Genomic DNA, 15,080 nt, shown 5'->3' with positions numbered 1-15,080 from the left:
GGCGCCCACCTGGCACAATTCCTTGCAGACTGGGGGCGCTTTAGGGCCCACTTGTGGGAACTAAATGAAGAAAACGCTTTACAGCATCACCTTATTTCTGGCAAAAGGGAAATTTATTTTCTCATAAACCCACCTCCTGAGACAGCATGGAGCAGGGTGAAAATAAGACGCTATTAGCACAGAATTTTGCAAAGTCAGTTCCGGGGGTTGGAAGCTTAAATCAACCCAGGGAGCCCAGTTTGCAGGGCCCTGCACTAGAGGGAAACATTTAAGGCCATCACGTGTCACCACTCAAGGACACGGAGGGTGCAAAGCAAAGGCACGCAGCAGGGGCCACGCTGTCTCCACTGCTGAGTAACAGACCCAGTCTTGCGGCACTGAGCTTCAGAACAGAGTCGTTCCAACAGCAGAACAGTCACATGAATATTGACGAGGAACAGGACTTCTAACTTAGCTGACGGGGCTTGAGTCCCTTCTTCCAGCACATACAGAATTAGCAAACTTTAGTTTGTTAAAAACCATTTTTTTAAATCTAGAAGGCATTTTGAAAACCATCTACTCCACACTCCCCTTTCACAGCTCAGAGCTAAAAATTAAACCCACTTTAAGGATGAGGAAACTACAGAGGCACACACTAAACCAGGATCCCAGGCAAACATCTGCGCCCACGGCGCTGACTGCGTCTGCCAGCATCGCCCCTAATCTCCAGACTCGGCACCCAGAGCATCCTGTCTCCCGCCCCCCCCAACACTGTCTGTCCACTTGGCACCTCGACTGGTAACACCCTGCACTTAAAATGGGTGAACTGTCTTCATCTGTATCATTTTTTTTTGGATTCCGCATATAAGTGATATCATACGATATTTGTCTTTCTCTGACTTACTTCACTCAGTATGACAATCTCTAGGTCAACCAGAGGGAAAGAATCGGGGGGAAGGATCGTTAGGGAGTCTGGGATTGACATGTACACACGGCTGTATGTAAAACAGATAACCAAAAAGGACCTACTGTGTAGCACAGGGAACTCTACTCAATATTTTGTAATAACCTATAAGGTTAAATCTTACAGGGAAAAGAACTTGAAAAAGAAGAGATATATGTATATGTATAACTGTATCACTTTGCTGTACACCTGAAACTAACACAACATTAGATTGTTCATCAACTATACTCCAAAATAAAATAAAAAGTTAAAAAGAAGCAACATGTATCTAGGACTATTAAAAGAGTTTTGGACAAGGTGAACACCAGGATGGGCAGTGACTCTGCGAAGCGCCCTTCCGAGGACACCTGGACCGAGAACAAGTCCTCCCCGGGAGTCTCCCCACCTGGATACCTGCACCAAGACACCAGCCAGTCAAACTCCCACTGTCACAATCTGCTGATGATACAGACCTGTTAAGGGACGAATGGGCACCTTAATTCTTTCTCCTCAAGAAGCCAGCATTGCCTAGACATTAATGATCACCTTCAGTCTGATCTCCTTTATTCCAAGAGACAGATATTTTACTGCGTTACCAGCAACTGTTTTGTTTTCCTTCTCTGACCTTAGCCTTTGTTCTCCTGGCGTCCGACCACACATGTAATGGAAACCATAAGAGTACGAGGATCCTCGGATGGAGACGGATCAAGGGCCCCCGATTCTACAGCAACTTCTCAGGTCTTGAGGTCTATTTGGGGACCACTCAGTGGTCTCGGTCCTGCCTTTAAGGACTTAGCAGTATCACCAGTTGTAAAGCCAGAGTGAGCAGCTAGATAACCTGGAAGCCAAGTTCTCCTTAAACTCAGAATGAAGAAAAAGATGTACTCTACAGAGTGACACACTTTCTTTTGATGGACAATGCAGACTACGTATCTGCATCTGCCATAGTTGACAGGAGCTCGTGACGACATCTAGGGCTCAAATGCAGCAATAAACTTAGTCCAGGTTCTTTCTTGCGTGTAATGTTTTACAAATTAAGTCATCCTGCTTTCTGCTTTTTAATACTGCTGACTTGAATCTTATTCTAAGTTGGCTCAGTACGAACCATAAATTAGAAGTCGAACGTGAGAACGCAGTGTTCCCTGTAACACAGCATCTATTTCATGGATCGAAGGCATCCTTGGAGATCTGAACACAATGAGACAATCTTGATCACAGATCCACCTTGGGATTGCTTCCATCGTAATACACACAAAGGCATTATTTTTGTTCACAAAACCAAGACATAAATAGGATTTGCTATACTTCCAAGTAATTTAAACGGATTTTTAAGAACATGTAACACACAAAATCTTCACGTGGCTCTTACTAAGTAAAATTTTAATCAATCAAGTCAACTGGGAGACCGCCTCTCCCTCCCACCCTTTCCCACTCTGTCCCCCTCCCAAAACCACTCCTCGGCTGGTCCCTCCTTACAAAAATCTGTGATACAGTTTGGTATTTTGATGGTTAGTTGAGACGGTATGCACGTTATTTGAACAGGAGCATGATTTTTTCATCAGCAATTCAGGAGTTCAGGAGCATGTGCTCAAGGAACTAGCATCCCAAGCAGATACCAAACCGCAAGACTATTAACATCAGGCGAAGAAGCAGCACGAACAATGAAAGAGACGCCCCATCAGATGGGACCCAACAGTCACCGCGACCTGTTCCTGTAAACCCAAGTGAACGTGCATGTTCGCTCAGAAAAGCTGCACCTTTCAAAAGCAGCCTCCTTCTGCACGTGTCAGAAACAACACAGTCTAAAAGGTTATTGAACACACTTTTTTTTTTTTTTTTTGTGGTACGCGGGCCTCTCACCGTTGTGGCCTCTCCCGTTGTGGAGCACAGGCTCCAGACACGCAGGCTCAGCGGCCATGGCTCATGGGCCCAGCCGCTCCGCGGCATGTGGGATCTTCCCAGACTGGGGCACGAACCCGTGTCTCCTGCATCCGCAGGCGGACTCTCAACCACTGCGCCACCAGGGAAGCCCCACACTTATTTTTAATATTATAAATTTAAATATAAAGGCTCATTTTATATATAAAACAATTTATGGAAAGTTCCCATTCACTGTACTCTTAAGTGTTCCACAATTCAGAGGCCGAGGCCAGTGAGTGAGTAAAATTCAGCCAGGCTTTACTTGGATAAAAACAAGCAAAACAAAAAGAAAACAGAAGAAGAAAGTGATGATTATGACACCAAGTTCAAAATCTAGAATCTTCAGACCGTTTAATAACAATAACTGTATTATAAGACTGTTGAGCAAGTGCTGGGACCCTCTTCCCCCGATTCTCTGTGAAAGGCACAGGCGGGCACCACCTCCGTGGAGACCGAAGGGGAAGGGGAGGCTGAGACCACCACCCAGGCCCACGCTCTCTGGGACCTTCTCTGCATCCACTCAACGCGCCCTCCGGAGAGAGCAGGGCCCCTGCCGCAGCTGCTGGCGGGAAGCGCAGGACAGGACGCGAACCAGGAAGAAGGAATGCATCCCAAGGGCAGGGCCCCCGCCCCCGGACCCCGACAGGGACAGGCTCAGAGAGGGGCCTCCTGGCTGGCACGTGTGTCCACATGCGCCAGCCAATGTTAAGCACAGGCTCTAGGACCGTGTCACCCAACAGATTTACCATCTTAACCAGGTCTCCTGACACGGTGAGGGGCTGAGGACCGAGAAGGTTACATCAGAGCTATGGCGGCCCCAGACCTGCAAGCGCGTCCGAGACGCATCACTCACTTGGCTTGGTGCCGGCCACCACTGCCAGGCTCTCGGGCGCGGGCACCACAGGACCCCTGCCATTCTCCCCCGCGCCCTCGTTGCCGCCGTATTCTATCACTTCCACGTGCCCGAGAGGGACGCTCCACTTCAACAAATACCTCTGGCCGGTCGACGTCAGGGCACCGCTGTCATGGGAGGTGCTGCAAGGGGCAGAAACCCTCGTGTCAGGCACAGCCAAGGAATCAGTCATGGGACGCCTCATCCCTTGGAGACTCAAGAGAGACGCCTCTGAACTGCGGGCCTGAGTGCTTCTGGCGTTCTCACCAGGACTGACCATGCGGTTCCACAGTGGGTTTTCACAGAGTATAAATATACCCACATTTTATAAGAAAAGCCATCAAAAACATACTTATAGAGAAGCAACTAATGAGAAAGGATTTGAACGATGATACGGACAGGAACCATAGCTGATTCAGGACGGCTAGAAACGGAGTTTGGTTCAGTTTCCAGCTCTGACACCTGCCTGACGTTTACAGAGAAAACCCACCTACGCGCCCCTCAGCTCCACCAGCGGTCAGTCGGGGACCCTCCCTGGACCCATGCAAGTCACAGGGCGAGAGGCTGAGCTCTGCATACACATCTGTCCAGAGTGAAGGGGAAGCGAAGGCATCCGCTCACCGAGACACAGACCGCCTGTGACCACGGAGCTCCCCGCGGGGCCGTGCATCTTACTGGACGCTGACCTACTGGGCGCTGACCTGCCGGGCGCTGACCTACCGGGCGCTGACCTGCCGGGCGCTGACCTACTGGGTGCTGACCTACTGGGAGCTGACCTGCTGGGCGCTGACCTACTGGGTGCTGACTTACTGGGCGCTGACCTGCCGGGCGCTGACCTACTGGGCGCTGACCTGCCGGGCACTGACCTACCGGGCGCTGACCGTGGCGCACATAAGCACGTCATTCAGCATGAAAAGCCGGCGTTCCTTGGTTTTCACGATCTCCCCGCGGTCGTTGTAGACGGTTTCTATCACGTCGTCGGAGCGGACGAGGTAGCGACTCCCGCTGCTGAGAAGCTGGACGTTCAAAGACCACCGAGAAAAAGAAGAACAATGAGAATGAAGCCTAGCAAGATACACGCGCAGACGACGTCAAGGTTTTATGGATTCTTTTTCCTCTACGGATAATCCCTATATCCCCAATCATGCTTCGTGCACGTACGGCATAGAGTTCAAAAAGTGGCTTTTTTTTAAGGAATCTACACAGTGGCAGGGATCTAACTTCCTTACGTGAGCGGTTTCTCTAGCTATGAGATGCTGACGCAGCCACGGGGGCTCCGCTGGTTTTCACCTGTCACTCAACGTGCTCTCTCTCTTTCAGTGACTCCTCGGAATACACGCTCCAACCCTTACAGACCGTCACCCCAACCTTTCTGTTACTTATTAGGACACCGTATCAACTGGGAATGTCTGTAAGTGAAAGTCATTATTCTGTGATTTTACTTTTCCCAAGGACGGCATACGGAAGAAAACATCCTGACTGCTCAGGGTTGGCCATGTTTTACTTCTCTGAGCCAAACAAAGTACTCTTAGTTCTTTGGAAAGTGGCTTCATAATTATTAGTAAAGTGACATAGGTCATACAGAACTTATTTTAGCCGTTCAGCCCAGCAGGAAATCCGGAGTCCTTGGCCCAGACGTCCACACTGGCCGGCCGACCTCACGGGGATGAGGCTGCATCCTCACTAGCGCAACAGTAAGAAATGTGTCACCGCCGAGGGCCCTCGGACTGTCGGGGGTTCCCAGACATTCGGGTACCATAGGGAAGCAGGATTTTAAACGACATGAACCACCTCGAGAATATCAGTGAAGGGAATTTTCTGCTTATAAAAATTCCTGTACAAATCCTTTGGAGAATCAGGGAAAACCTAAGCTTAAAACATATGACAATAAAGTTCTTGTAGTTAAATCACTGGATGTCAGTATCCAGTAGGAAAGTACCCCTGCTGACAAAACAAAATTATTTAACACAGCTCATATCCATTAACCTCTTCCTGTGGACTAGAGCTTCAGATGAAAACGGCAAAGCCTATGTGAAATTGGATTATGGTGGCAGGAAAATGGCTTTGTCAATATGAAGCTGGGGTACAGCTTTGCTGAGGAACTGCTTGCATGCTGTGTTCTGCGTTCCTGCTTCATGATAAATACAGCCCAGTCCACGCACCGTGGATACAAGCAAGAATGCATGTGAATATCTATGCTTCAAGTAGGACTAAGATGAAACACTGCATTTTGAAAGTAAAATTCGGCTAAAAGAGTGGCTCTTAACCTTTTTGGGGTCCTGGGTCCATTTGAGGACCTAGTCAATTTGCGAGCCCCTTTCCTGAGAAAACGCACAGACTACGAAGGCTCTGTGCACACTGTGCAGCGTTCGTGACCCCGAGGCTCTCCATGGAGCCTCAGTCAAGGACTCTGGGCCAAGGGACTCGCCGACAGGTTCCAGGAGGTTAGTAATAAGTGGCTCAGACAGCGAAGGCTCATTAGCACGAGGCAGACAGCCTCTGCGAAGAGTGGAAAACTCTCAACCTTGTTCAGGTACCGCTCGTTTATGGCTTTTGCTATTTGTTTGATTTCGCAGCGTTGATCAGCGTCCCTCTTCCTCTCGTTTAATTTCTCTGCGAGTGTCTCAAGCTCCGTCAGCGCCATCTGGAGGGGCAGCCGGTCGGGGTGTCCTCGGGGCGTGTTCTTCAGCATGTCCTTGAGGAGAAACAAGGCAGAGGGGAGGCGGACGTGTGACGCGGGGGTGGGCGCAGCGGGCGGTCACCACGCACCCCCGCCGACAGCATCCCGTGACTCTGGCAGCCAGAGGCTGGCCCTGGCATCCGCTGCTTCTGGGGAATAAAGTAAGCCCTGGGAAAGGGTAACAAACTCAGTGAGTCACAATTTGGCTGAACGTTCAAAGCTCCTTTTGCAAAAACAAAACCGCCTTATTAAACGGGGATGGGAATGGAAACAAGACACCCTTTTCCAGGAAGGGACCCATCCCTACTGCGAGCTCGCCAGGACCTCAGAAAGCTCTGCTCGCTGGTAACGGTCAGGCTGCTGCTCTCAGCGTGAGCCAGACCAGTGGACCCACAGACGGCCAGAGGCCCCTTCCCGCCGGCGGGTCTGCGTCCTGAGCGCCCGGCTCTGAGCCGTTGGTTCGGGCGGACGCGGAGGCCCTGCAGGAGCACAGCACGGGCACCGAAGGCACCGCGGGCGTGGTGAGAGCCAACTCCAGGCTCTGAGTCAACTTTCGAGGGGGACGTCTACGCGCCGGGTGCAGTCACCTTGCCGGCTTCGCAGAGGAGGGCAAGCAAGACCAAGGCCTCCCTGCCCGGGCCACCCGGCCCGCCCGCCCCCGGGAGCTTCAGCAGCAGAGCCCTGTCTTTTTAAGCTTCCCGTTCTCTTCGGTCTGGAAAGAACTCGCCTAACGATCGCACGTTCCCCGTTTGAATGAACAACACACACTGCTCCAAGCGATGGTTTCCCTGTGAACCACATCAAACCCTACAAGGCAAAATGAACCATCTTCACAGGAGCTCTGGTACCAGCAGGGCAGCTGGGTCGCGCCCGCCCGGATCCCAGCACCATCCGCAGAACCAGCGCCGCACGTGGACGGACAGCTGAGCGGAGGAAAGGGGGGTGCGCGGCGGCTGCCAGGCTGTTACTTATTGGGGTACAATACGGGGGAGAACACGGGAGTCGGGATAGAGACAAAGGCTCCTGGGGGACCACGTAGTGGAAACCGGCAGGCCCAGAAAAGCCACGGCCACAGCCTGATCCCGAGCTCTGGGGGACGGCTATAGCGTCCTCGCAACTACAGGCGACAGGCCCCGAGAGCCAAGGAGGGTCAGGTGTGGTGGGACGCAGAGAGGCAGGGGAGCGGCCGGGGGTCAGAGGCACGGGCCCCTCCACGCCGCCCCCCTTCACCGCCCCCTCGGCGCACGCGGACGCAGCAGGGCTCGGAGCTCGGCGGGAGGGGCGCGCCGGCCCCATCTTCCACCCATGCCTCTCCGGGACCAACTCCCAGGAGCATCTCACCCGCAGAGCGGGGTCCCTGCACGCGGACCTGTACGTACCTCTGACGTACGGAACTACAGAAGTGCAGACACCGCCCCTCTCTGACGCCGACCGCGTTCTCCTAGGAACCAGCCCTGCTCTGTCTGCGCCCCCTGCCCCTGTGAACTGCCCGCGCTCAGACAGCAGGAGGGACCGAACACCTGCCCGCGGGAACCGCGTTCACACAAACCTGGGACCAGCCGTCTGGGTGCTGTGCCGCCATCAGGCCGGGGTGAAGGCTGTTTTCTGCCCTGGAGGGTCGGGGGCTGGCGCCCAGGTGGGGCGGGGGAGGTGGGAGGGGACGAGCTGTACAGGAAGCTCTAAGGAACCCGGGAAGGGCCAGGCCGAGCGGCCGCGTCTGTCCACGAGGACGTGTGCTGAAACCAAAAGCCTGGAGTCTATCGTAACTGGATTCGGACTTTTAAGAATTTTCATCTGTTCCTGCTCAGCAAACTGAAGCATTTAGAGGTAAGTAAAAATAAAAATAAAAGGAAGGAGCAAACTTCTTACAAGAACCAATTTTTAAAATTTGGAACCGTGTGACGGGTGGGCCCAGCGAGGCCTCAAGGCCTTTGATGCACCCTCCCTGTCCCTGGGGATGATTTCACGGTTCACCTTTCATCACTTTTAATGACCAGGCGAGCCAACAAGTCGCCTGATTTAACTATAGAAACGAGCTGAGTGTTCACTGAGAAACCGGAAGAGGCGGAGGCCACTGCAGACCCTCCTGGGAAATAACCGATTCAAACGCCTGACGCTCATCTAAGGAGGGTGAGCCCTGAGCCCCCAAGGCGCGCGGGTCCCAGGTCTCGGGGGCCTGACAGCACATCACACGGCAGGGCAAGGCCTTCCTGATCCGACGATGCTTTATAGCTGCACTCAAAGCCAGCTCCACTCTAAATCAACGCACGTACCTAACTGAGAATTCTTAGTCTAAAAAGACACAGGGTTGGAGTATCTGGGGAATCTCTCTGCGCAGCTCCCGCTCTCCAAGCAGCGGGCCGGCTCCGCGGCTGACCGGCGGCTTTCTGGGTCTGCCCCTCCCCTCTGGGCACACGCCTGACCCCAGAGCAGGACCCTGGACATCTGGTGTCTACCTGCCTGGTGACCAGCCCGCCTCCCCCAGTGCACGAGCGTGTGTGGTTAATGAAAACTCACTCGGCTTTGCCCCAGTTCAGGTCCCTGGCCCGGGGCCCCTAAAGCCCTCGGACTTTCCTGAGTGATGGAGGGAGGGGCGTCTGGTGTTCATAACAAGTCCCTCTCACACCCCCAGAGTCTATGCTGATGAGGGGGGTCCCGATGGGCCCAGGAGAGGAGCTCAGCACGGGCGGGGGCCAGAGGGACCGGCAGCTGCAGGCTGGGGTCTCACCGGCCCCGGGCCTGCCCTGATGTAAGCGACCCGGGAGCGGGGGCAGCTGAGAGCCTGCCGTCTCCACGAGGAGATGCTTGGTCACGGAGGGACGGACGACGGCAAGACGGGACCACTGGCCGAATCGCGCAGGAGGCCTCACCTGGAGCAGCAGGATGAACTGCGGGAACCTCTGGATGGGCTTCATCATCAGGCTGTGCAGCGTGACGCGGTCAGGGCTGGCTTCCTGGCACTGCTGCGGGGTGACAAAGGGCCAGCACTCGTGGCTCCCGCCTGGACGCAGCCCCCAGGGGGGGAGCTCGCACCTCCTCCCCTCTATGGAGAGGCTGCCTCCAGACCTGCTCCAAACACCTTCTACACCTCATACACCGCCAACGCACACTGACGTCATTCAGTCTGCAGCGAGCCCTGGCTGGTTTCTGAACTGGAAGCTTCAATGTTTTTATTTGATGTTTTAAGAGCCATTTATGAGCTAATTTCAATACTCTAAGAGTCAAACTAGTTTCTAAGATTCTACAATCACAACAAAGTGCAGCCACAAAAAAAAAAAAAAGAAAGAAAGAGGAAGAAAGTGACAAAATCCCAAATTGGAGTAGCATGGGCCCCTAAAGGCACCTGCCCCGCACCTGGGGCACAGTCCCTGCGGCTGCCACGGCTTGTCCTGCATTGGGACAAACCTCCCCACTTCAGCCCTCGCTCTGCCGTGGAGATTCGGGAAGCGGCTGGGGCGTGTCCGTGTCCTGGCAAGTCTCCCCAGGGGAGGCCAGGGGGAAGGGAGTCCAGGGCCAGGCGCCCCCCTCCCTCCGCAGGGGAGGCTTCTCTGGAAGGAGGGGATGCCCCAGGCTGACCATTTACAAACTGGGGAGGAGTCCCCAGCTCTCTCCAGCCGAGGGGCCACATGGTGCAGAGCCTGGAGCCTGGCTTGACCTTGTGGACACCAGGCGCCTGGGGTAGGACAGGGGACTGGATGGCCTGCCTTCCCAGGCCGCCGGGGGCTGGCGGCCTGACGGTGGGGCTGTGGTGGCCTCCTGTCAGGTACTGTTGGCACCAGCAGGACCACAACAAACTCCTCAGAAAAAGTAGACTTTTTTTTTTTTTTTGCGGTACGCGGGCCTCTCACTGCTGTGGCCTCTCCCGCTGCGGAGCACAGGCTCCAGACGCGCAGGCTCAGCGGCCGTGGCTCACGGGCCCAGCCGCTCCGCGGCATGTGGGATCTTCCCGGACCGGGGCACAAACCCGCATCCCTTGCATCGGCAGGCAGACTCTCAACCACTGCGCCACCAGGGAAACCCAGAAAAAGTATACTTTAGATCATCCCGTGTTTCCTTTCTCCTGCTGTGACAGGGGAAGGCCAGAGCGCCGACCGCAGCTTTCCAGAGTGGGGTCGATCTAAGGACGGGCCACCTCCACCCGGGTCCTGCCTCAGTGGGAAGCACCATAGCACATGAGAGGGAGGGGGTGTAGCTCAGCCTAAATAAGCCTTCACCCTGGGCGAGGATAACCCCCAGGGTTCACTGTGCAGGTGGTAGAACCTTCCAAGAACACAGTTCAAGTAACAGGAACAGGCTTTGGTCCCAGGTCGTAATGCAAACCGGAGCCTCAGGCAGATGAGACTCCGGCCCCGGGGACTCAGTCTCTGAAGGGGAACTTTATCCTGGTTCCACGGGCGGCGAGCCCTCCGGGCACGTTTACGTCCCAGCCTGTGACGGGCGTCTTCTGACGGGGATGCCGCTGATTCAATGTCACCCATCAAAACCCACCGGGGACTCTCCACAGCTGCCCTTCCCGGGAGGATGGGGAGCCCCCCACCCGATGTCAGAGGAGGAACAGACCATGCAGCCCCCCTACCCACTGCGGGGGCTCATCTTTAGGGGGTCTGCTCACTGCCTGACCCAAAGAAGCCAAGGAGCCCCTGACCGACTCCAAAGGCCCCTTCTAACCCTGTGCTGAACAACAGCTGGCCACCTGGTTTGGGGTCTGAGCTCCACTTTCTGACCCCTCCCACCTATCCACATATGTCTAAGGATGTGCAAATGAAGGTTATTTTCAAAGAGCTATGTTGTCACTAAAAACCTCATCATCCTTTCCAGCATTGATCCAACACCTAGGGTCCTGCTGGTGCTAAAATCTTTACAATAAATAACATTATACATTTAGAGGGAAGGTTTGGTGAAATTTCACTACAAAGTATTTTGACATCAAACCTGTTATCAGAGGGTGATAAAACACACAAAAAATGTTTTAAGTGCCTACCTTTAAAAATTCAAGGAAAGCAGGTTTTGTAGCACACGTTTTCTTAAGGATGGCCACAGCTGTGCTAAAATTATTCACATATTCACTGTAAGCATCCAGCACCATGGACTTAGAAAACTGAAATACAAGAGGAAATTGAGAAATGTAAATAATGCAGAGTCCAACTGCTTCCTCCCCAAGCTTACAATAAAAGGGTGGAAACCGTGCCAACGATAACCTCTCGGTCACTGTGATGTTTTCATGGGATAAACTTCACTATGACTGTGTGTGATCACTGTTTTCTTTAAGCAGACTTGCTAGGAATTTTTCAACAGCTGGCTGATCTTATTTGCCAACGCTCTTTAAGGCTGACCTGCTCAAAACTGTGGCAGTTTGGGTTTCAGTTAAGAAATGTTCCTGACTACAGTCATATAAAGATGGTGTTTACAGACATCCTCCTTTAAATTCCTGCTGACTGGCGCACTGTGGATTTCACCTCCAGGGCAGAATGTCCTGCACCTCAGCATGTGGGGGTCCCAGCATCCTGGCCTGACCATCCCCTGGAGATGCTCAGGGGAGGACAGCTGACTGCACCTGTTTCCCCAGGCTGAGGGGCAATGCCACATAGGTCCACTGCCCAATTTTCCCAGAAGCGCAAAGGTTTCCAGAGGCAGAGACATTGGCCTCACTCCCTTTTATTCTTCTAAGATCCCACATATTCTTGAGGATGGACAGCGATTCCCGTAAGTAGATGTGGGGCCACTTAGAAAAGAAATGCTTTCATCTAAATTATATATTTATATATTTTTAAAAAAGATTTTCTTCTACATTAAAAAAATGTTCCCAAGGTGAACATGTTAAGAAGGATAGACTAAGAGTTGAAACTAATATATAAAATAGGCAGAAATGCCATAAAAAAGTAAATGTCCAATATCTCTTTTTTGTTTTTCATAAAGATCACTGAAGGCGATTATGCAAATTAATTTTAGTAAGAACTCTCTTTCCACGTTATGTTCAAAGCATACTTTATATACCTCATTAAGCACACGCACAGAATATATAGAAAAAAGATTTCACGTATCACATTACAGCATTCCTCTAAGTATACGGACACTTAAAAATCTTTCAAGCTCTTGTCCCTTGACAGCACTGCCCTCAATCAACTTCAGAATCCCTCTGCTACCTCTAGATAGGAAACTAGCCAGTCCACAGTGTGGACGATTCACAAATGGGCTGAAGATAAATGGCTCAGACCCACCCAGTGCTGGAGCTCGGGGCTGCGGCGGCTCCTGCTGGGAAAGGTCAGTGCAGCTGTGGGACCAGCTCATGTCCCCTCGCGTCCTGTGTCACCGCGGGGCCCGGAGGCTGTGCCCGCACAACGGGACACCAGGTCAGGGAGCACAGGGCTGAGGGAAACAGGTGGCTATCTTCCCACAAGGCAGTTCCCAGGAGGGGTGAGACCCTGTGAGGGATTAAAGCCGACAACCCCACAAAACCGTTCACAAGCAGGGCCCTGACTCGGTGACGAAACCATCATCAAATTGCCTGTGATGCCTCCCAAGCTTGACGGTGTGTAGCCTGAAGTGTTCCAGGGGCAGCTCCACCGGAGCCTCTGGACGTTTCTCTCTACATCCTTCCCCTGGGCACACACGCGTGCTCAGCTTCCTGACCTCAGACCGGCCCCCGCAGAGAGCTCTGCAGTGTGGGCCGGGGTGCTGTGGGGTGCAGCTGGGCTCGGGCCGGCAGGACACCCACCCACCCTGAGGCATCCATGGGAGAAGGGAGGGACCCTGAGCCCGGGGAGCCCTGCAGACCCTCTGGGCACACCGGCTCGGCTACCGAGGCCACGAAGACGTCTCCGATCATCTCCACCGAGTCCCACTCGGCCACGCGGCTGGCCAGCGCAATCTGGAACATGCAGTGGCACTGCAGGACCTCCTTGACCCGGTAGAAGACCGTCTTCAGCTTCCTCTCGCTCAGGATCTTGGGCTCCATCTCAGACAGCGGCTTCTCGTATTGCTGAGGCAGAAACGCACAAGGACGGCCCAGGCTTTTCCCAGGGTTCATGAAAGAACACGGAGAAACTCACCTGTGCAACTACGTTTGTGTCCAAACAAACCACGCAACTTTTGATGTCAATACACAGACACAATTCTCAGATTCTGTTAAGAATTTTGCCAATTTGAGTATTTTATAATTCGTAGGTTCACGAAACATATCCATTATACAATGTGGCATTTAGATACCTCCAAAATCCTCGTAAGAGCATCCACGTAGCTCTTTTCACTGTCGACAACCGAACCCAGAATATATCTTCTTACGACCTGTTGAGAATTTGAAAAGACAACAGTCAAAACCTGCCTCAGGGCTTCCCTGGTGGCGCAGTGGTTGAGAGTCCGCCTGCCGATGCAGGGGACACGGGTTCGTGCCCTGGTCTGGGAAGATCCCACATGCCGCGGAGCGGCTGGGCCCGTGAGCCATGGCTGCTGAGCCTGCGCGTCCGGAGTCTGTGCTCCGCAATGGGAGAGGCCACAACAATGAGAGGCCCACGTACCACCAAAAAAAAAAACAAAAAAAAACAAAAAAAAACCTGCCTCAGAAAACACAACAGATAAATTTGACTTCTGTTGAGGCTTGTGGCCAAAAAAGTTTTTTGTTTTCAAGACAGTACATAAATGAAAACTCCCAAGGCCTTAAAATATATTAGTGCATTAACTACCTACCATTATGGGCACAAAACATTGGTTCCCCATCATTACAATTCTGTTATTCGTAAACCTCAAATTATAAACCACAACTACAGTAACACAATTAAATTATGGCATTAACAACAATTTCATTCACTCACCCAACAATAATGAACTAAATTAACGGATTGTATTTTATGTGCTGAGCATGGAATTACATGGTATTTCATGTATACATTAAGCATAGAAAAAAACCCTTCCAGTCTTGACTCAAAGAATGCTATTACCACACATCTAAAATCATTATTCCAAAGTTATTAAAAAACTTTTGGAAGGTGGAGGTATAGTTTTGTTTTGTTTTGAGGCCATTCGAAGCCTACAAGGCTAAGAACGCAGAGAGTAAATTACCAACATCAATTCCAGGTGCAAAAACTCCTCCAGACCTGAGATGCCTGAATTTCAAACAGTGACATCACTTTGGGATTTGTTTTCATGACTAGAGGACACACAAGCGCAAGTTTCTGGCTGTAAGATGCCTGTTTAAGGCCAATGACGACACTGGGAACTTTTGTCCAGTTTACACACCGTTTGCAAATAAACGTCAAGTGGAGCATAGAAATGACAAGGCTGCTCCTAACCCCACCCCCGGCAGCCCCATCCCAGGAACTGCGACGCCACCTGGCGGCAGAAGGCACATCCTCCGAGGGCGCGCCTCTTGTCAAGTCACCGACATCCACAAGGGAGCGACTCCTCTCCTTACAAAAGGGCTGCTCCTTCACAAAATGAAGGAAAAACGCAACCTTCAAGGACACTTAAGGAAGAAAGTGATGTGTGTAAAAGGTAGATGAGTCCGGAATTAAAGCACAAGCACATGCGGCCGCAGCGATGACCCCTCCCTCTGAAACAAGGGTGGCACCCCACGACCCAGACACCCCCAAACTGCGGATGGTCAAATTTGGACCAGCCTTCTCCCAAAATTCAGATTCCCACACACTGTCGCAACTCTGGGATCAGGATAT

General features: G+C 52.4%; 1 protein-coding gene across 1 annotated transcript in view; it reads right to left on the bottom strand.

Annotated features, from left to right (window-relative positions):
• Positions 1-15,080, bottom strand: part of ARHGEF10 (Rho guanine nucleotide exchange factor 10) — a gene marked incomplete at both ends in the record, with an annotated part of 86,352 nt that overhangs the window by 30,036 nt on the left and 41,236 nt on the right. Inside the window, 7 exon segments of the mRNA XM_079726662.1 lie at positions 3,696-3,877; positions 4,605-4,750; positions 6,259-6,429; positions 9,285-9,377; positions 11,396-11,512; positions 13,214-13,393; positions 13,621-13,698. Coding sequence (XP_079582788.1) covers positions 3,696-3,877; positions 4,605-4,750; positions 6,259-6,429; positions 9,285-9,377; positions 11,396-11,512; positions 13,214-13,393; positions 13,621-13,698 — 967 coding nt within the window.

Source organism: Hyperoodon ampullatus (genome assembly GCF_949752795.1).
Source record: "Hyperoodon ampullatus genome assembly, chromosome: 20".
Classification (NCBI taxonomy): Eukaryota; Metazoa; Chordata; class Mammalia; order Artiodactyla; family Ziphiidae; genus Hyperoodon; species Hyperoodon ampullatus.
Note: the sequence above shows the minus strand (reverse complement) of the source record. Positions and strands in the feature narration are given on the sequence as shown.